General features: G+C 44.2%; 1 protein-coding gene across 1 annotated transcript in view; it reads right to left on the bottom strand.

Annotated features, from left to right (window-relative positions):
- Nucleotides 1-23168, bottom strand: part of LOC144791189 (cytochrome P450 2J6-like) — a 175707-nt gene that overhangs the window by 100787 nt on the left and 51752 nt on the right. Inside the window, exon 4 of the mRNA XM_078665833.1 lies at nucleotides 7862-8022. Within this exon, the coding sequence (XP_078521959.1) occupies nucleotides 7862-8022 (161 nt within the window). The remainder of the gene's footprint in view (nucleotides 1-7861; nucleotides 8023-23168) is intronic.

A 23168-nucleotide genomic window follows, 5' to 3' on the forward strand; every position in this document is an offset into this window, starting at 1 on the left:
GACGCACCGGGAGGAACAGGGAAAACTTACTTAATAAACCTCATACTAGCTAAAATACGCTCTTCAGGACTATTGGCTCTTGCTGTAGCATCTTCGGGAATAGCTGCTACTTTGCTAACTGGTGGGAAGACTGCACATTCAACGTTTAAACTACCTTTAAATGTTTCAGTGGAAAAAGAATCAACGTGCTCTGTACTCAAAAATTGACCCTTAGGAACACTGCTTCAAAGAGTCTCTCTTATCGTGTGGGACGAATGTACTATGACACACCGCGCACATATAGACGCCGTCAATAGAACTCTACAAGACATTCGAAATGTTAATACCATAATGGGTGGTGTTACTTTTTTGTTTGCTGGAGATTTCAGACAAACTGTTCTTGTTGTTCCAAGAGGAACACGTGCGGACATACTAAAAGCATGTTTAAAAGCATCACAACTCTGGGACTGTGTTCAAACTCTCACATTACGCACTAACATTAGGACACATTTAGGTGGTGGAGATAGTCCCTTTGCTGATCGTCTACTCCAACTTGGTAATGGTGAAGTACCTTCCAATAACGACAATATTAATATTCACAAATTTGGTACACCAGTGTCTACCTTACAGGAACTCATACAACATGTATACCCGGACATAGAGCAGATTGCTACAAAAGACTTCCGGTGGATTTGCGAAAGAGCTATAGTTGCACCCAGAAACTCAAGTGTCAACCATATCAATGAACACATACTACTTCAAATACCAGGAGACACAAAAGTCTATAAATCCATTGATACAGTATTAGAAACTGAAGACGCCGTGCATTATCCTCAAGAATTCCTAAACTCACTTAACCCATCCGGACTTCCACCTCATGTACTACAAATTAAAGTTGGGATTCCCATCATGTTATTACGCAACCTACATCCGCCTGATCTATGCAATGGGACACGACTACAAGTTATAAGTCTTTTACCCTATGTCATTAAAGCTACTATTCTCTCTGGCCCTGCCGCAGGACACTTAGCACACATTCCACGCATACCCATGATCCCAAATGATCTACCATTTCAATTTAAACGCTTGCAGTTCCCTATCAACATTTCTTTTGCTTCTACTATTAACAAATCTCAAGGACAAACATACAAAGTTATAGGCATTGACTTACGAGAAGACTGTTTCACTCATGGGCAGTTATATGTTGCTCTTTGAAGGTCTGGAAATTTGCAAAACCAATTTATTCTATGTCCACAATCAAATTAAACCAAAAATGTTGTGTACCGAGAAATATTAAAAGCTTTATGATATTCTTTCACACATTACTTTTCTCCCCCGGACGACATCAGGACGGGCTGCTTATATATATATATATATATATATATATATATATATATATATATATATATATATATATATAGCCACACAATCCAACCAATAGAGGTAAAAAAAAACGGCAAGCACTCCGATGTAGTGATGTTTCAAGATTTATTCGCTTCCAAACCCCCCTTCACCCCTGACAGACGCGTTTCGCCAGTTAGCTTCTATATACATCTATCGCGCTTCTTGTCTGCTTCTTTGTTGCCAAAAGAGACACAGCACTCACGGGGGGAAAGTCAAAGGTTTTATTCAGACTTTCAAACGCACCAGACGCGTTTCGGCATACGCCTTCCTCTGTGGTACAAGGGCGTGCCGGACGCGGCCATTATTTATTACAACTTCCTTGTGATCACATTCAAAACATTAACAAAGGACTAATGCAACAATGTATCAACCCGCAAAATCATGAGCGCCATTTTGGAACATTGCGAGATTGTTATTCACCGCAGAGCTTTTGAATTCTACTGTGCATATACTCAGTCGAACTTATATTTAACTCTCAATGTTTTGTAGAAGTTCATTCTTAGATCTCGCCCTATATGGGCTAACTTCTACATTCTTGCAGCCCTAAATGGGCTATGTTATATAAATTTGTTATTTAATACCCCCCTGTATGGGATTACTCTCTCAGTTCATAAGGCCCTGTATAGGCTATCTATTGCATTCTGTCCTAACCAAAACATAATTTACAAAAACGTGCTTTACCCAAACTATATAAAAATATATACATTTTCCATTTTTACGTTTACTTCAAATATTTAGTTTACCACATTAGTCAGCCCATAGTACGTTTCAGCAAATCAATACAATATTTCTCATCAGCAATCCTCAAATTATTTATCATCTTTCCTGGTACAATCATTGTTAGTCCAAATATGTATCTCTCTATATACGCCTCCAATTTCCTGGTGGATTGCTTATCTGTACAGAAAGTATCACTAAGATGGATAAAGAGCCCTCTATCCTAAATGTACTGTTAGTTCCTCATGACTATTTAAACCTTCTGGTGTCTTGGTACAGAGATCTATGATGTACCTTGACTCTAATCTGCGTAACTTCATCAATCTATCTCCTCCTCTTACGCTCATGGGAACATGATCTAAATGAGTCCCTTGCTCACTGCTACATCAGGATTCAAGCAAGCCGGGCCGACGAGGCTGAAATGCCAGAAACCGGTCCCCGGTAGCTTGTCTCCTTTCTGGTGAAGAATTGGCTTGGTAGTTTGGTCTGCCCTGTTCCCATGATGCACTGGGCCAGGGACAGACTAATTTGCATATAGCCAGATCCTGAGCTGGGATGGGGCAGTGAACTAAATAACGGTGATGGATCAAGCCCTGATCTTTGGACTGGGTAAGAGTGGTCTGCTTAATTCAGACACTCTGCTCATCACCACCCCCTTTTCTGAATCGTTTTTGGCCACTATAGGTGTGGCAGGGTATACTCAGACTTGAGTCCCTTGCTCACTGCTCCATCAGGATTCAAGCAAGCCGGGCCGACGAGGCTGAAATGCCAGAAACCGGTCCCCAGTAGCTTGTCTCCTTTCTGGTGAAGAATTGGCTTGGTAGTTTGGTCTGCCCTGTTCCCATGATGCACTGGGCCAGGGACAGACTAATTTGCATATAGCCAGGTTCTGAGCTGGGATGGGGCAGTGAACTAAATAACGGTGATGGATCAAGCCCTGATCTTTGGACTGGGTAAGAGTGGTCTGCTTAATTCAGACACTCTGTTCATCACCACCCCCTTTTCTGAATAGTTTTTGGCCACTATAGGTGTGGCAGGGTATACTCAGACATGAGTCCCTTGCTCACTGCTCCATCAGGATTCAAGCAAGCCGGGCCGACGAGGCTGAAATGCCAGAAACCGGTCCCCGGTAGCTTGTCTCCTTTCTGGTGAAGAATTGGCTTGGTAGTTTGGTCTGCCCTGTTCCCATGATGCACTGGGCCAGGGACAGACTAATTTGCATATAGCCAGGTTCTGAGCTGGGATGGGGCAGTGAACTAAATAACGGTGATGGATCAAGCCCTGATCTTTGGACTGGGTAAGAGTGGTCTGCTTAATTCAGACACTCTGTTCATCACCACCCCCTTTTCTGAATCGTTTTTGGCCACTATAGGTGTGGCAGGGTATACTCAGACATGAGTCCCTTGCTCACTGCTCCATCAGGATTCAAGCAAGCCGGGCCGACGAGGCTGAAATGCCAGAAACCGGTCCCCGGTAGCTTGTCTCCTTTCTGGTGAAGAATTGGCTTGGTAGTTTGGTCTGCCCTGTTCCCATGATGCACTGGGCCAGGGACAGACTAATTTGCATATAGCCAGGTTCTGAGCTGGGATGGGGCAGTGAACTAAATAACGGTGATGGATCAAGCCCTGATCTTTGGACTGGGTAAGAGTGGTCTGCTTAATTCAGACACTCTGTTCATCACCACCCCCTTTTCTGAATCGCTAAAGCAAAATATGACATTAATTCATTGTTGCTTTCGGGATACTTCTGCAAGTGTCTCGCTACTGGATAATTCACATCCCCTTTATTGATGGCCCGTAAATGTTCAAGTATGCGAATTTTAGTTTGGTGTATAGTGCTCCCGATATATCTCAATCCGCAAGGGCAGATTAAACAATATACGGTATAGGGTGTCGTACAGGTCAGGAATTTTTTGATTTTTCTCATTTTGTCTCCCACTTTATATGTCATGATCTTCTTACTATTTTTACAGGCTTTGCACCTACCACATGGGTAAAAACCCGGCAGTGGATCACCAAATGGTTTGGACAGTGGTCGTGTTAGATGACTCTTAGTCAGTGTATCCTTTAACGCCCTTGCCCGTCTAAAAGTTACCATTGTGCGGGTGGGTAAATCGTTTCCAATTACCGGATCCGTCTTAAGCAGATTCCAATTCTTTCTGAGGATCATACGTAGTCTATCTGCTCCCCTGGAATAAGTTGTTATCATCCTGAATGTGTTTGCATTCCCTGCCTTTACTGTAACTTTGTCTTTGAGTAAATCCTCTCTGGGTTTTTTCTGTACTTTATCCAAGGCCGTCTTAAGGGCATTGCTTCCATAACCCCTGGCTTCAAACCTGGCTATGCTGTCTTTCGCATTTCTTTCAAAGTCTTCCTCCGTGGTGCAGTTTCTTTTAATCCTTAGTAACTCCCCATAGGGGATACTTTGGATTAACCTGGGGGGATGACTACTTGTTGAATGTAATATTGAGTTCCCGGCCGTGGGTTTTCGGTACAATCTTGTATTTAATTTACCCTCTCTCACTATTACTTTCAAATCCAAAAAATTCACATTAGTACAGCCCATTTCTGCTGTAAATCTCAGATTATACTCATTTTCATTTAGTTTCTTCACATATTGGATTGCTGAGTCCATTGATCCCCTCCAAACCAGGAAGAGATCATCGATGTACCTATACCAGGCTACGATATTCCGTGTCCATTCCCCATTGGTATTGGCCCAGGCCACCCGCTCCTCCCACCATCCAACGAAAAGATTCGCAAAACTAGGGGATTAACATGTGCCCATAGCCACGCCAGTTAATTGCTGGTAATACTGATCCGGGTACAGGAAAATGTTGTTTTCTATGCTAAAAGACAATAACTCTAACAACATCCCAGAGAATTTTGCTGATCTTGTCACCAAGAAACTTTCTATAGCTATCAAACCTTCCATATGGCCTATGTTTGTATAAAGGCTAGCTATATCCATTACTATCATGCAGTCCCCTTCTCTCCACATCACATTTTCTATGTGTGTTAAAAAGTCCTTGGTGTCCCTGATGTAGCTGTGTAGAGTTTTAACAAAGTCAGTTAGGAAATAGTCAATATACACAGACAAATGTTCTAATAGACTTCCTTGTGCACTCACGATTGGACTTCCCGGGGGTTTCTCATTGTTCTTATGTACTTTTGGCAAGTGGTAAAAACTTCGCGTTATTGGGTTCATACTGGTGCGTTTGAAAGTCTGAATAAAACCTTTGACTTTCCACCTGTGAGTGCTGTGTCTCTTTTGGCAACAAAGAAGCAGACAAGAATCACGATATATTGCGGTAGCACCTCCCGCAGGCAGCACCCGTGTATGAGTGCGTGAGAAAGGTGCAACAGGAGCGGGAATATATATATATATATATATATATATATATATATATATATATATATATATATATGGAGCATGCATGCAGCCCCCCCTCCCCAACCCTTAATTTGCCCCATAGACCCTATCCCCCGGGTCCAAATAAATAACCAGGGGAGGAGGGCATGGAGCCCTCCTCTTGAGCCTCAATAATCCTGGGACCACATCCCTAGGGCCAAGTACAAAAATAAGGGGGGGTGGCCCACCCCTGAACCTTATTAGGTCATGGGAGCCCCATCCCCAGGGCCACATATAATAATAAAGGGGATGTAGGTCTCGCAGCCACCCTCCACGAGCCATTATAAAGGGGACCGGAGAAGGGTACCCCATTCCCTGGGGCAAACAATAAAAAAGAGGAGGGCGCACATCCCTCCTCCCTGAGCCTCTATAGGCCCTGGGACCCCATGCCCTGGGCCAAAATCTAAGGGGAGGGGACCACATGGCCCTCCTCCCCAGCTTTCATATGCCCCGGGGCTCCATCCCTGGGTTTGTTTTTGTTTAAAAGGCTGTATTTTGTTTAAAAGAGGTGCACAGCCCCCCTCGCCCGATCCTTCTCGGATATGGGGACCCCATCCCACCAGACGAGAGGTGGATCCCAAGCTGAAAACAAGGGCACCTACAAAGCACAAGTTGGGGGCTGTGGGGGAGCCCAAGTGTCCCCGCAGACCCAGCCGGCATTGCTCCTGCCTGACGGAAGCAGATATTTATGCCTGCTCCTTCCGAATAAGAGCAATATTGCTTCTGTTTCCCTGCCTGCATCAGTATCAGCAGGGAAAAAGAACAAATGTCTGCTCCCAGTCGGAAGGAGCATTTTTAAATCCCCCTCTGGCTGCGAGCAGACTTCATGTTTGCTACTGTTTGGCGAGAGATTTAAAAATGCTCTTGCCAAACGGGAGCAACCATAGTAAGTGAGCCTCCCCCAGGAATGTGGTCCCCTGGGCCTTTAAAAGGTCAGAGAAGGGGGGCCACATGGTTGCCCTCCCCTTTTATTTACATTTCAGACCCGGGGGATGGGGTCCCTAGGGCCCAAATAGGCTCTGGGAAGGGGGCCGCCCTCCCTTCGTTTTATCACTTGGCCCCCGGGATGGTATCTCCGGGGGGCCTTTAGAGGCTCAGGAAGGGGGGCCCCGCAGCCCCCTCCCCTTTTTTACAAATTCAGCCCCATGGGAAAGGGTCCCCGGTACCACCATTGGCTCGGGAGGAGGACCTCGCGCCTCCCTCCCCTTCATTAATATAACGCCACACTCACTGAAGAGAACAAAGGTTAAAGGGATGGTATACCGACATCATCAGTGATGTAATATGGGAGGTCATAATGTAACCTGTAAGATCATAAGCAGCGCCAGGCACTGTGCCAAACCCCAAATGCATTCTCCCCGTGCATGACCTACGGCTGTTCCATAGGCCAGTTCCTTCACCCACCCCGCGGGTGCCCGACCCTCCACCATTCACAGCCTTTGGCTGTGCATGGCATTGGGGTGGGCATAGGGCCTGTCCAGCCCCAATGGACACCGATTCCACTTGTTTTTTTTGGGGTTTTCTAATTGTTTTCTGATCCAGTGGGTCTTTTAACGGAGTAAGGGTGGTCTTGCTCGCTGCTGCAAGAGTACCGCAATATAGCTACACCTCAAAAAAAATGTATTCTTATTTGGCTCAGGTGTTCCCTCTGTGGCACCCTCCCCCACAAGGTGCCAGTGTGAGCACCCACGGGACTTGTAGGAGCAAGGCAGCTGACAGGATAAAAAGCACCCTCGGCTAATCAAACCTCTCTATTATTTGAAGATGCATGCCCACGGGACTCACACAGACCCAATTGTCCAGATAACTATACATTTTAAATCTGAATTTCTCAAAAACGACTAAACGGATTTAGCCCAAATCATAAAAAGCACTCTTTCTGGGTAACGATCTAACTTTGTGTAATTCTTTTAAACCATTTTAGCTGTAGCACTGCTCAAACATCACGATGGAAATTGCATTCAGAAATAGCTATTTGGGACCAGTCTTTTTCCTCACTCCCACCCCCTTTGACGGATCAGCCCGGAACTATATTAATTAGGAAAAACAGACTTGTAAATATTACACTCAGAAAATACATCAGTATCCATCTCTCTTTCCATTTGGATATAAGTTCAAGAGCTGGATCGACCTTCATGCATTTTTTTAGCAGAATGGTCCTCTATCCACCATGCTCAAATCTTCACAGAACTTTAGTAGGACCTAAGCTCCAGATAATACCACTATGTGGCTCCGAGTGCCAGAGGTTTCTGTGGTCTTCATTCTCAACACATTCCGGGCCTATCTCAAAGTAGCAGGATAATGAGAAGCACCAGTTGTATAAATTAAATATCTGCTTTCTAAGGCTTACTCTGCTCCAGGAGTGTTTGCGGATGTTGGAGAAGTTATTGGTTGCTCTCATCAGCTGATGGAAAGTGGGATCATCGATCTGGAAACAATGACCCAAAACCACAGAACTGATCACATTGACAACACAGTTCGCAATCGGCTCTTTAGGGTCCAAGGGTTTTCCTGAAAAAATATGTAGGGAACAAATATAATCAATTACTTGTAGATAAGTTAGCAAGAATGTGGTGTTCTACCAGAAAATTGATCGCAGGATAGCAACCTGCAAAAATATTGACTCCATGATATTAGTAACCGCGATATTGTCAAGTAAGTCTGCACATTCATGCATACAGCGTATATAGACATATAGCATATTTACTAAACAACATGTTGCTTAACCTCCAACCATTTTGCATTTTGTGTGCCTAGTTTATACCAAGGTCCTTGGGCCTTCTCGTTCCTGAGGTACACAGCTTCACTTTCATGCCTATCAAAACAAATTGGTCCCTAGGATTAATGTAGAGAATTTTATGATGCAATTAGCGTTACAAAAGATAAACAAAATAAAACTTGTGAGTGTACAGGAATAATAAAACAGATAAACTTCTCACTGAGCAAAAATTGATTGTTTTTTAGTAAAGGGAGGACTATGAACACATTTTATAAAAGATGGTGCAAAAAAGTTAATCATAAAAAAGTATGCGTTAGGTGCTCACGAATGGGACACACATTAGATACACTCTAATAAAGTGCACAGGAAACAAAAAGCTCCAATTAGGCCACAATGCATGCTTTTCAAAGGAAACCATTTTTTACATTACACACTTGATCAAGAGTTTAAAGGAAGAGTGGCTCATGAAGTAAAAAAAAGTCCATGTTGTTTGACCCTGCTCAAATGAAGGGTCATCCATACAGCTGAAGAGAGTTTCAAATTGGCCTGAGAGGGAAGAATATAGCTAGAGGCCCTATATTAAAACACAAGTAGTTGGACAGGAACCTGAATCATGGGAAACTGATCAACATAGAGTTAATGCAGCATGGGAAAGTGTTCCAGGTCAGCGTAAAGGGTAGCAAAGTGCCACTGAGAATCGGCTACAGGAATATTAACATTAATAATTATAAATAACAATAATTTCACATTTGTAAATTGCAGACTTATTACCCCTAAGGGTATCCAGGAGCATGGTGGGAAGTTGGGTAGATTAAGTGAGCTATTGCCCTGAGTCACGTGATACTGAGCTGAAGATCGAACCGTGAGCCCCGCACTCCGGAGTCAGCCGCTCTGGACACTGCACCACACCTCTCCCTCATTTGAGCAGCCCCAAAGCCTCTCTCTCAGTAGTCCTTCTTAAGCTTTTTTTTCCTGTTGATCACTTATGGTCTGGAGACAGCTGCACTACTAAGCAGATCTAAAAAGGCAATATAATTCAACAGAAATCAAAATATTATGTAACATAACGCATGAAGTACACTGGAGATACCACACTGTGACTGCCTTCAGTACTAAATAGAGTCCTCCCTAAATACCTTTGCAAAAAGAACATTTAAAGATTCATTAATTGTTAGGTCTATAGACACCGTTAGTTGTTATTAGACTTCATGTCATCAATCCTTCAAAAAGTTCAATAATAATAATAATCAATGAGTGGGCTTGTGGTCCTCTCCCATCAGCCACTGGCTTTTAGATGTGTTTCATAGTCTGCTATTGCATGGATAGGCTGTCCATCAAGCCCATTGCATTCCTAATCTCAGGGCTTCTAGGACTCTGCCTGGAACATCTTCCCTAAGTTACATTAATTCTTATTCAATTAGTTTCCAACGCTACTCTTTCGTCATCCACCACTAAACTAAGACGTATCTCTGTTCAACTAAAAGTCCAAAGAACTGTCTTTGTGCAAAAGAGAAATAGTCTCAATTTTGTTTTGGCTACCAAGGGTTGTGTGTGTGTTATAGTAGATGCTAAAGGCTGAACCTACATTCTTAACACCTGTCTCAGTGCTCCTGGGCAGATATATCACATTAAAGAGAGTGTGAAAGAGCTAATTAAGATACATGGTGTGTTTGGCTTAGAAGGGAGTAGAATTTGGTGTTGATTAAAGGTACCTTTGGGTAATGGGAAATGAAGATTGTTACAATAGTAATTGCTATTCTCATTGTCTTATTGCTCATTTACATTTTTATACTGAAATGCATCTGGGCTATTCATCATCTTGTGGAAAAGTAAATTTTGTCATGTTCTGTGTCCCTACGTGTCCTCCATCTTATGTTATGTGTGCATGATTAAATATGCATATGTATCCCCCATGTTTGATTAAAGACGCAATTACAGTTGTGTCCATTACTAGTATGCCAGTTTCCAGTTCTCGTGAAAGCTACGAGTATCAGGCCTATGTAAAGTTACGTTGCCACGTTTCTCAGTGTGCACGTTATTTCATTGTAAAGTCCCCGTTTCTAGGCCTCGAAAGGGCCCGGACACCAGATTCAGCTCCTGTCTTCTGAGTCCTCGCTGAGGAGCGATACAGCCCCCACCTGTATCCTCGACCCTTCACTTACTTCCTGCCTCACAGTGCCCGGCTCAGCCTGGCTCTGCCTCTGAGTCTGCCAAGAGTATGTTATGATTCTAGTTATCAGTCCAGCCCTCCTTCTCTGCATTCCTAAGCTACTGAATCGCAACAATGGTTTCCGTCATTGTCTAGCCTTTACGTCTCCATGTAAGAGAAATACTGCATTTAATGGTCATTTAATATTCTTCATCACGCACTACATGTAGAATAATGCATGCACCACTCTTAGAGTCTGTTAGCCTTTACCCCGATAACTTTTGGATTCTATCAACATGTTCTCTAAACATCAGATACTAGATACTGTTTAGGTACATGTCGCCCTGACTCTCCAGACTTCAGTCTCTGCTCCTAGCACAGAGTTCATAGCCCCCAGCTTCTCCTAGTAACACGTTATTGTCAGTTTGCGCGCACCATTAGGTTAGAGGTCCCGGCTCCTTAGGTAGCCCCCTCCATGTTTCCGCCCCATTTATGACATATTCTGTTACGTTTGCATCACATGTCTATGTATACGCCCCTGTTACACCCATTTTCACCCTTATCTTTCGCGACTGCTATTGACCACACCCACTGCTCCGCCTACTGTAATTCATTGTAATGTAACTGTTTTAGTATATATATTTGTGCACTGTTATTAAATGTTACGCCGATTCTGATCCTGCCCCCGGCAGCGCTGCCATCCTGTTCCCGTGCAGGTTGTCCTGTTCCTGTCCTTATGCTGTATTAAACCTGCAAACTCCTACTACCTCGAATCTTGACTCTTATTTATTGAGCTATCTGTTATTGCTATGTCCAGACAAACCTAGATCCGGTATTATTTATTTATATACCACATAATGGCGCCCGAACAGGAACTTGCCCTTTCCCCACGCGCCGGTGAAGCCACGCCGGCCCCCTGACCTTCTGCAGCCGTGACGGAACCATACCGTGCACGTGCAGATATTTCTGCTTCAAGTATCCCTCAGGCCCACGGAGGAGACGGAGGTGGCGGTCCAGCATCCAGACGAGGCGGTGGAGGAACGCGGCGAGTCCCGACCAGAGCCCAAGCCGAGAGTCCAAGGTCCGAGGTATCCGGAGGCCCACCCGTAACAGAAGTCCGAAGCTCGTCCGTCCGGCGTCGAAGCAGTCCAGTCCAGTCCGAGGCCTTCCGTTCTTGCTGCCCGGTGAGTACCATTGCTGGGGTAGTATCTAGACAGGGTCAATCTAATTGACTCTGGTCCGTGGGTTGGTGGTACACAGACCCACAAACGAAGTGTCCACTTCGGTGGATGCGGGTCCTGACGTGTCTCTTTATGAGACCGGTAAGTTTCGTACTGTTTCAGCAGTGCATCTAGTTTCTGTTCTAGTCAGTTCTGTTCTCGAGAAAATTCATGTATTCTGAGTATTCCAGGTAGTATTCTGTTCGAACTGTTATTTTAAATGTTCTTCATGTATTTTAATGTCGTGGTATGAATGTGGAGTAATTATCGTGTTCATTGTGTATTGTATTGTGTCTAGATTAACAGTTCAGTCATGCCGTTATTTTCCAGACTACGTCAGTTAAGAACTAGAAAAGGTCTGCTAGAAGCAGCAGTTCCTGTCCCGCCTAGGGACAGTCCAGGTCATTTTATGTATCAGAAGCATGGCATAAGTGCCATATTATATCTAGATTTATGGGTAGAGTATACCAAACAGTTAGAAGAAAAGTATAGATGGCCTGTATCAGGCACATGGGATGCCGAGTGCATCATGAGAGTAGAAGAAGCATTATGGAAGAAGAAAGCCAGACAGTCACAGAAGGATGCCATCGAGTTATGGCGCAAAGAATCTCATAAAAGAACCGAAAAAGAAATCAGAAAGTCAGAACTAAGTAGAGAATCTTTGGAACGAGCACAAGAAAGGGAACTAATCGAGATAGGTGAACGAGTTAAAACAGAACAGTCAGACAGACAGAGGAATGCCCTTATTAAGGGTATGTATCCTCTTCTTGCCGAGGGCTTGCCAAAAGCGACCCCGGAGGCATCCAGTAATTTTCCGCCACCCTTAGTTCCGACTAAGCTACGTCACAAACCGACCGCAGCTGATATTTTCATCTCGTCCTATTTGGACGACACAGTCCCGGAATATGCAAATCCTGTTCCGCCAGTCCCTGTAAATAATGTAAATCTAGCTCCTCCAGTCACCGGAGTACCTGCTACGGTACCCCCGGTCCAGCCTACATTACAATTTCCCGCCGCGCTGGTACGAAGAGTATCAGTCGACGATTCCAGTTTAGGGGCCGCAGGAGGAGGTCCTCCTGGTACCCCGCCACCGCACCAACGTAGAACGTTGGCCGAGTTACATGAATGTGCGTTACAGCGTACGCCCAAATATAAGTCCGTTGCAGACATCCGACGAGCTCTCACTGAATGCCGCTATGATCCAGTTGCAGGTGATGATAGTACAGTAATATATTCCATCCGTGTAAGACGGGTGACCGGGTATTTAGACACCCTACCAGATATGAAAGGAGATCTAGACAGAATATATCGTTTCATCCGTACAGGGGATGATCCAGAAAGTATTGGCGAAGCCATGTCTCAAAGGAAAGCTGAGATCCAGCTCATGTTATTAAAGTTCCTGATTAATTGTCTAATAAGAGAACAAGATTCCCCGACTAAAGATCAGGCCGAAATGAAAATCCTGACAAGGTGGAGTGATAATATAGCCGAGGGTAAACACAAGACTATCAGTAGTATAGAGAGTATGTACAAGAAAATTCGTAAAGAAATAATAAAGTTACATGAACAACGTAAAGCAGCACAAGTAAGCGAGAAAGAAAATGACTCTTCTACTGAAGAGGTAGAGGACGAGAATCCCACTAGAATAGCGTATGTAGGAAAATCTAGATTTCCAGATCGCCATTTGCGCCTAGAACACAAGTCAGTTTTACATCATCCAGCACCAGAACAAGGTTCTCTGGAACAAGTATTTCAAGCTACCGATCACATTCTGAAATCACGAATCGGTTACAGTGAGTTAAGTACTATGCATGAACAAGAACTAGCCCGATCAGCAGTCCGATGGATTACTGATTCTACCACTTTTCCAGACGAAATAGTGGCACAAATGTTTCTGAAATTGCCCCCAGCCGAGCAACGACTGGTGGGTATGTATATGATCCAACACCTCATTACTCTGTATGAGGGTCAACATTCTGATCCAGGTCCGTTACATGATGTCCTGAACGAGTTACTCCAGTATAGATGGAAAGGTTTAGGTACCGATTTAATTAGTGTCATTCTAGAACAGCGCCACAAATATAGAACGTTTTTGAACCCGCATTTTGTTCATGTCTCACCCCCAGAAAGTAAACCGTTTTACATAGACAGACAGAATCCGTTACGAGAAGTACACCCAGTTAGGACAACAGATGGTGAAATGCAACGAGTGTTTGTTTACACTCCGATTACAAAGATGGAACTCTTAGAGATGAAAAAGTTAATTCCCTGTCATGATAAAGATCCAGCAGGGTTCCACCGGGAATTAAAAGACATGCTCCGTATGGGAGAATACACGTATCCAGATATAATTAAAATGTTAAAAGTCCTGTTGCCCGCAGGGGTATACGAGAAACTCAAGGAAAAAGATTGGGAGGTGGGAGAGAAAAAGATCGATTGGGCAGTTCTAGAAGCTGAAGATAAGATACGAGTACCAGGTACCGGTCTAGGAGAAAAATGTAAAGAATTACCAGAACTGTTAATACAAGTTTTGCCAAGATTATTAGCCACTAAAAAGGAAGACTGGGATGCAATCTCAGCCTGTAAACAGAAACAAGACGAAGACACTAGTGATTTTTATTCTAGATTCGAGAAATGTTTTAGTATAAACAGTGGCCTCAAGACGAGTAGCGAGTCATACCCTCATCTTTTTGTTACTAAATTAGTCGAGAATTCAAGTCCACAAGTGAAGAATCGAGTTTTGAAAGTCGAAAGTACCTGGCAAGCTAATACTCCGTCCCAGATGTTACAGATGCTTCAATACCACCAGAATAGAATTAGAGAAGAACAAGATCACGAAAGGAAACGTATGAAAGACACGAAAATGAAAGTACTAGTTGCACAATCTGTTCCACAAGACAGTCAGAAGAGGGGTACGAATCAAGCCAGTCATCCTGCAGTTCCCGTTAAAGGGACATGCAATTATTGTAAACAGCCAGGTCATTTTATAAACGAGTGTGCAGTTCTGAAACACAACATAGCTACCGGTAAGACTAAAGAAAGACCACGTCCGCCTAGACAAGAACAAGTTTCACAGACTTCTCAGCCACAGAATGCACAACAGACAGTTCCAGCACCGCAGCCTATTGCTGCAACACAGCATGTTACACAGCAGATGTACCAGTATGCGCAGTCCGAGTATCCAGAGTATCAGCCATATTCATGAAACAGCCTAGAGAGGGAGGTAGGCTTGCCTCTCATCGAGATACCTGTAGATCAAGAGGGTCCCTATGTTCATAGTCAAGTATTAGGGAAAGACAGAAAGTTTTTGATTGATACAGGGGCAAGTAGGACCACCATTAGTCACGCCGAAGTTCCAGGGGCTCCGCTCTCAGGCTCAAGAAATGTTTCCCTTGGATTTTCAGGAAAGCCTATTGTAAATGAGATATCTCAGCCAGTTACTCTAGAAGTAGGTCCATTGTCCCGTACTACTGATCTGTTACTTACGAAGTCATGTCCAGAAAATTTATTAGGCATTAAAACACTGAAAGAGTTAGGTGCAGTTATTTGCTGTTCCCCAGAGGGAATACGATTGTTCCTACGTGACTTCAAGGGTCACTATGTATTACGAGATTTTGATCCAAGATTGTCCAATGTTCCGCAGCATCTATGGGCACAAGGTCCAACTGATGTTGGTTATATGCAAATCACACCCCATCGTGTGACTCTCAAGCCAGGTGTAGTGTTACCACGAATCAGGCAGTACAGATTGCCACCTGAGGCTGTAGCAGCCTTATCCAAAATTATTGACGAGCTCATGGCTCAAGGAGTAGTTGTAGAAACTGACTCCAATGTATGTAATTCTCCGATCATTCCAGTCATGAAACGTACTGATCCAAATGCACCCCCAGTATATCGATTGGTGATTGACCTACGAGAACTTAATAAATGTATTATTCCCCAGTACCCAGTTGTCCCAGATATCTCTTCCCTATTGACAGCCATTGATTCTGAAGCCTCATTTTTTTCAGTCATAGACCTCAAGAACGCATTTTTTAGTGTCCCCATTCATCCAGACAGCCAGTTCCTTTTCGGATTTTGTTTAAATGGAAGGAGCTATATGTTCACACGAGCTCCTCAAGGTTTCACAGAAAGTCCTAGTATTTACAGTCAAGCACTTAAGAGACAACTAGACAATATTCACATGCCAACTGACACTGCCCTGCTCCAGTATGTCGATGATCTACTGATCACAGCCCGTTCTGAACGTGCTTGCGAGCGAGCATCCCTTACAGTCTTGTATTTCCTAGCAGAGATGGGGCACAAGGTGTCCCCTTCTAAGCTTCAATTCTGTGTCCAGCAAGTGATCTACTTAGGCCACTTACTGTCCAAGAGGGGTAGGCAGTTGACACCTGACCGTATCCAGTTAATAGCGAGTCTTCCTCAGCCCAAGACCCAGAAGGAGGTACGTGCTTTTATCGGCCTCACTTCTTACTGCAGACAATGGATTCCTCAGTATGCATTTCTAGCTAAACCACTGATACAGTTAACGACACAGGAGGCAGCCGTATCGACTGTCCTCCCTTGGACATCTGAACATACACTTAGTTTCAATGAGTTAAAGAAAGCTCTATGCCAAGCTCCAGTTCTAGCAACACCGAACTACAGTAAGCCTTTTACACTTTTCGTCACAGAACGTGAAGGTACAGCATTATCTGTTCTCACACAAGATCAAGCAGGACAATACAAGCCCTGTGCTTATTTTTCGAGCACATTAGATCCTGTAGCCCAGGCTCTGCCTGCGTGCCTCAAGTCAGTTGCAGCCACAGCACTAGCTATCAGACAAAGTGATTCCATAGTATTAGGACATTCCTTGACAGTACAAGTTCCACACTCCGTGGAAGTTCTTTTAAACCGAACACAAACTCAGCACTTGACAATTGCACGTTTAACAGGTTATGAATTGACACTGTTCCAGCCACACATAGAAATCAGACGCTGCAACGTTCTAAACCCTGCTACACTGTTACCATCAGTTAATTCGAATCCTGCCACACACGACTGTGTGGAAGTAGTTAACATTATGACTAAGCCAAGACAAGATCTGACAGATATTCCATTACCAGATCCCGACCTGACACTTTATGTGGATGGTTCATGTATGAGAACAAGTACAGGAGAACTAGTAGCCGCGTATGCAGTGACTACTGACACTGAAGTTATTGAAACACATCGTATTGACACCCTGTCTGCTCAAGCAGCAGAGCTAGTTGCTCTGACACAAGCCTGCATACACGCCAAGAACCTGAAAGTTAATGTTTACACAGATTCACGTTATGCATTTGGAGTCGTACACGACTTTGGAGTGCTCTGGCAGGAGAGAGGTTTCATGACTTCTCATGGACTCAAGATTCAGCATGGTCTCCTTATTCAAGCTCTGTTAGATGCCATACACCTACCGACATCTATTGCTATCATGAAATGCAAAGCACATACGAAAGTTACCGACACTATTTCTCAAGGTAATGATCTAGCAGATCGCACAGCCAAGCTTACAGCACAGACACCAGACATTCCAGTTAATAAGACACCGACATACACTCCAGATCTGACTACCTGTATGACAGTTAAGGACCCCACTCAAGATGTCATAGATATCCAGTTACATGCTACTCCCGAGGAAATCAAGAAATGGTCCGAACAAGGAGGGGTCCAGACAGATCAGGGATGGGTAACGAAGGGTAAAGCCACATGGTTTCTCCCCGACTCTATGGTTCAAGTCATTATCAATACCGCACATAGTCCAGCCCATTTAGGAGAAAAAGCTATGTTAGACAGTATCCAGAACATTTGGTTCAACAAGCATTTACGAGCTGCAGCCAAGCAGAAAGTCCGTACCTGTATGATATGTTGCCAGTTTAACCCAGGTAAAAGTGTCCCGGTGGAACAAGGTGGATTCCAGCCCCCTGACCACCCTTTTGAAGTCCTCCAAATGGATTATATTCAGATGGAGCGATGTCGAGGTTTCAAGTATGTCCTTGTAGTTGTATGCGCTTTGTCCAGGTGGACAGAAGCATATCCAGTCCCAGATTACACAGCCGCGACCACTGCCAAGCAGTTGGTTCGTGAGTTCTTCCCCCGTTATGGACTCCCTAGGGTCGTGTATTCAGACAACGGCCAACCATTCTCATCCGAGCTTATGAAACATATTTCCCTGTTGTTAGGGTACCAGTGGAAGTTTCATTGTGTACGCCATCCTGAAGCAGCCGGTCTCGTAGAGAGACATAATCAGACCCTGAAAATCCGCATTGCAAAAGTATGTAAAGAGAAAGGTGTGGACTGGCTAGTAGCTCTGCCAGTCGCTTTATTTTATATGCGCATGGTCGCACACTCCAGATCAGGTCTGTCCCCGTATGAAGTCGTATTCGGCCGCCCCCCTAACATGTGGGGTACACCTAGACCTCGAAGTATTACCGATGTTTCAAGTAATATGCTGACAGATTACCTAGCTTCCTTGATGTCTGCCCTACACTCTTGTCGTTCACAGGTTGCTGCCGCATTTCCAGACAATACCGAGGTGGCACCGCATGAAATCGTTCCCGGATCCATGGTTCTTGTCCGAAATTTTGATCGTTCAAGTCCGCTGGAGCCTCGCTGGAAGGAACCCCGACAGGTCCTCCTGGCCACCCGTACTGCCGTCAAGCTGGAAGGCAGGAAGGGCTGGGTGCATCTGTCTCATGTGAAAAGATTTTTTGGATTGAAACCTGTTTCAAAGAACATTTCCGAGGATCTTAAAGACTGCCAAAGTACTATTCTTAAGGACTGTCCCGCAAAAGACATTGCTACAAACCCTTCCCTGTTAGAGAAAATTCCGCAGCAGGAGTATAAGCTTAAACTAAGGTCTAGTAAAATAAGTCAGCCAGTTTGATTGTCTAAGTCCTCCCCTAGGTGAAACGGTTAGACCGGTTTCTGACATGTATATAATAGACCCCCACAGAGAGAGAGTTAGTGAGAACTCTAGAAGTTGCACTATTATTTTATGTTTTCTGCTATATTTTAGCATTATGATTTCCTGCACCAGTTATGCATTTTATTTGTATTTTTCAGTTTCTCATGTAAATAAGTCTGCTAATGTTACAGTAGAGCACACGTTTAGTGATCTGCCTCCTCATGAACTCTCTTATCGTCTTGCTATGCGTAATAATTCTTTTGTCCGCATGTTACATTATTCACACCAGACCAGCAATGCCACAAATTGTTGGGTGTGTGGTCGACTCCCCCCTTTCCAGACACCGAAGGGAGTTCTGCCACTCTTTCCTTATCCATTCTCACATATTGGTTCGTGTGGAGCATGGTCCACGTTAACGTCATCCTCAACAGATATGTCTTTACTTAACAGTACATGTTTCCCAGACAAGCAAGGTCTTCCCCACAGAACAGGGTTAGATCTAGAAAATGAAGTTTATAATTTAGGTAATTATTCTTCGAATTTCATGGTCCTGAATGTTCAGTCTGATTCTACTCCAGACTTACCTGCTATGTCAGTACTACCAGTTAAAGGTGAATTATGTGTCCGAAAGAATGGTTCCGTACATGTAGGCCATAGTGATTGTACTACTATCGTCAAGTATAGTGACAGTAGGAAATCTATTTTCAAAGCTTCACGTCATTCTTATTTTGTTTGTGGTCAGACCGCATATGTTCGTCTGCCCCTTGATTGGGATGGTACATGTTACATTGCCTTCCTACTGCCACCAGTTTTCCTAGCCCCACCTGACTATCATAGGAATTCCCTCCTAGTACATACTAGACACAAGAGAAATTTCCCGATTGTCGATTATACTGAAACTGCTCTAGAACAATACATAGATATCAATAAAGGTGTCTTCCCCTACTTAGGTACTGTTGTAAATAGTAAACTGATACGTAGATTAACCAGAACACTTGAAGCAGTAGTGATCGAGACTACTTCTGCTCTAGGTAACTTAACCGAAGAACAATCCTTTATGAGAATTGTCGTGCTCCAGAATCGTCTCGTCCTTGACGTCATACTGGCCGATAGGGGCGGGGCATGTAGAGTCATCGGATCTAGTTGCTGCATTTTCATTCCTAATAACGCACCGTCTGTTTATTCAGCTATTACCAGACTCCATAAAATTGCCCATATGTTACACCAAGATCCAGGCACCTGGACATGGTCCGGTTGGTTCTGGAATATAATTTCCGCCTGGGGATGGAAAGTATTGTCATTTCTGGGTATTGCAGTAGCGATCATATTTAGTTGCTGCCTCTGTTTACAATGTGGCCCTGCGATTTGCGGCATTTGTGCTACATCTTGTATTCCTAGTCCCAAGTCCCGTCCTAAATCCCGTTCCAAGAAAATTCGAGACGAGCAAATGATACTGTATGAAATGATAGATGGTATCATGAATATTGATGTTTCCTGATGGAAACGTAGTGACAAGGAGGGAATGTGGAAAAGTACATTTTGTCATGTTCTGTGTCCCTACGTGTCCTCCATCTTATGTTATGTGTGCATGATTAAATATGCATATGTATCCCCATGTTTGATTAAAGACGCAATTACAGTTGTGTCCATTACTAGTATGCCAGTTTCCAGTTCTCGTGAAAGCTACGAGTATCAGGCCTATGTAAAGTTACGTTGCCACGTTTCTCAGTGTGCACGTTATTTCATTGTAAAGTCCCCGTTTCTAGGCCTCGAAAGGGCCCGGACACCAGATTCAGCTCCTGTCTTCTGAGTCCTCGCTGAGGAGCGATACAGCCCCCACCTGTATCCTCGACCCTTCACTTACTTCCTGCCTCACAGTGCCCGGCTCAGCCTGGCTCTGCCTCTGAGTCTGCCAAGAGTATGTTATGATTCTACTTATCAGTCCAGCCCTCCTTCTCTGCATTCCTAAGCTACTGAATCGCATCAATGGTTTCCGTCATTGTCTAGCCTTTACGTCTCCATGTAAGAGAAATACTGCATTTAATGGTCATTTAATATTCTTCATCACGCACTACATATAGAATAATGCATGCACCACTCTTAGAGTCTGTTAGCCTTTACCCCGATAACTTTTGGATTCTATCAACATGTTCTCTAAACATCAGATACTAGATACTGTTTAGGTACATGTCGCCCTGACTCTCCAGACTTCAGTCTCTGCTCCTAGCACAGAGTTCATAGCCCCCAGCTTCTCCTAGTAACACGTTATTGTCAGTTTGCGCGCACCATTAGGTTAGAGGTCCCGGCTCCTTAGGTAGCCCCTTCCATGTTTCCGCCCCATTTATGACATATTCTGTTACGTTTGCATCACATGTCTATGTATACGCCCCTGTTACACCCATTTTCACCCTTATCTTTCGCGACTGCTATTGACCACACCCACTGCTCCGCCTACTGTAATTCATTGTAATGTAACTGTTTTAGTATATCTATTTGTGCACTGTTATTAAATGTTACGCCGATTCTGATCCTGCCCCCGGCAGCGCTGCCATCCTGTTCCCGTGCAGGTTGTCCTGTTCCTGTCCTTATGCTGTATTAAACCTGCAAACTCCTACTACCTCGAATCTTGACTCTTATTTATTGAGCTATCTGTTATTGCTATGTCCAGACAAACCTAGATCCTGTATTATTTATTTATATACCACAATCTCACCAGAAAGCTATGCCCATTCCTTTCCACCGACAATTTCTGTAGAAGATGGAAGCAATGAAAGTACTTATGAAAGGGCCCTTGTAATGTGCAATTAAATTGATGACTTTGAAAGTGAAATTAACAGATTGATGGCAATAAACCTTTTTTAGATTTGCACCTGGAGGTGTGAAAGGTAGGGTTTGTGAAGTCCAGCAATTCAATTTACTGAACTCCATGTTGCTTGGCCTGCAGCCATTTTTATGCCACACTTCAACCAAACAGCTTGGGCCTTCTGACTTGCAGTGCCTGTGTTTCATGCCTGGCACGGCAAGGCAAGAAGAATAAAGCAAACTAGCTCAGTGTCTGGAAGCTCCTTTGTTATACCTTATTCAAGGTTTTCTTGCACTCTTCTCCTTAGAAAACCATACAGCAGCTAACAGCACTATTCTGGCTTCCGGGGTTTGTCACACGCCTCCCTGTTTGGTTTGCTATGTCATGAAGGTGTATAAATGTCTTTTTGTGGTGCGCCCTTTTACAAATGTCATTATAGTCATCAACATTTCTGTCCACAAATAACATTATTTCGTCACTGTGACGTACGTTATTTTAAAATTTTGGTCATTACTCATTATATATATCCTCTACAATATGTACCAAACGTAGGGATGTCCTCGTGGTGGATACAGTGGGGAGTTTATCTGGTGAACAGCTTTCTGCTGTTTCACTGCCCTGCATAATGTTCTACATGTATTACAGGGGGTAGTTCTCAGTCTTGCTTGTGGGTAAGGAGGCCACTTTCTCATCCCAAGTTCTAGCAAATTCCGTTTTTCTGGGCCCACTTTTCATCTCTCTATGAAGCAGGGTTCCCTCTGCTTCAGTTCATTTCATCAGTTCTGTATGCCCATTGTGGTGACTAGGTCCTCTGGGGTACTATTTTATAAGTATAACTTGATTGATCTGTAGATCTGTGATGCACTGTCGTTTTTGTTTTGCAACCCCCTGTGATGTAATATTGTTTTATATACTTATAACTTAGGCCAATGGGAAAATTGCACTTTAACTTATCAAACTATTTAATTAGGACAGCCATTTTATTAATTTGATTGATTCCAATTCCTTTTTAGGTCGAGCGTAGAGCTGCGCATGCGTAGCATGCGCTGTCTAGCTCTGGACCTATAGCTGTTACTTTCGGGGGAATCTGAGACAGCGTTCGACCACGAGCCTCTGCTGTCTCAGATTTGTCCGCGTGAGCGCGCCTCGCGCTTTTGTATGTGGCTGCCCGTCCCCTGGCTGCGAATCCCGCAAACACACAGGCACACCCACAGACACACACATGCAGGCAGGCACGCGCGCGCACACACACACACACACACAGGCAGGCAGGCACGCGCACACATACACTGCATACACACACGCCCCCCCTTTCCTCATCGGACTCTTTTGTTGTTCGAATCCCTCCTTCTGCCCGGCTCCCAGTGGATGGATGGGCGGGCGGGCGGGGGCGATGCGGCCAGGGGCTCCAGTGCCGTCCATCGCCTCTTGTACGCCATCAGCAAGCGGAGAAGCGGGCGCGGCCAAGAACACTCTGCGCCTGCGCGGAAGTGCGTGCGGCCGCCTGACGTCACTTAGAGGCAGAACCTTACGGTAGGCAGTATCTTGTTTTTAGGTCGAGCATCGAGACCCTCTTCTATACTTTATTTTTTTTTTATCAATGGGAAAATCTGTGTTATGGGCGCAGCGTCTCGCTCACCGGACGCTGTACGGGTAAACTGTAAGGGTTTTCCATAGGAACTTATTTTATTTCCCCTTCTTGTCATTATCACCTCTAGAGAATGTTACCAAACACGGACGTGATTGCAGTAGTTTTGGGATTTTTTCTTGCTTCACAAAAACCGTGCAATGTTTTTTTATGTGGACTCGCCTCTACGTCTGGACGATATGTGTTTGAG

Source organism: Lissotriton helveticus, chromosome 11 (genome assembly GCF_964261635.1).
Source record: "Lissotriton helveticus chromosome 11, aLisHel1.1, whole genome shotgun sequence".
NCBI classification, from domain to species: Eukaryota; Metazoa; Chordata; class Amphibia; order Caudata; family Salamandridae; genus Lissotriton; species Lissotriton helveticus.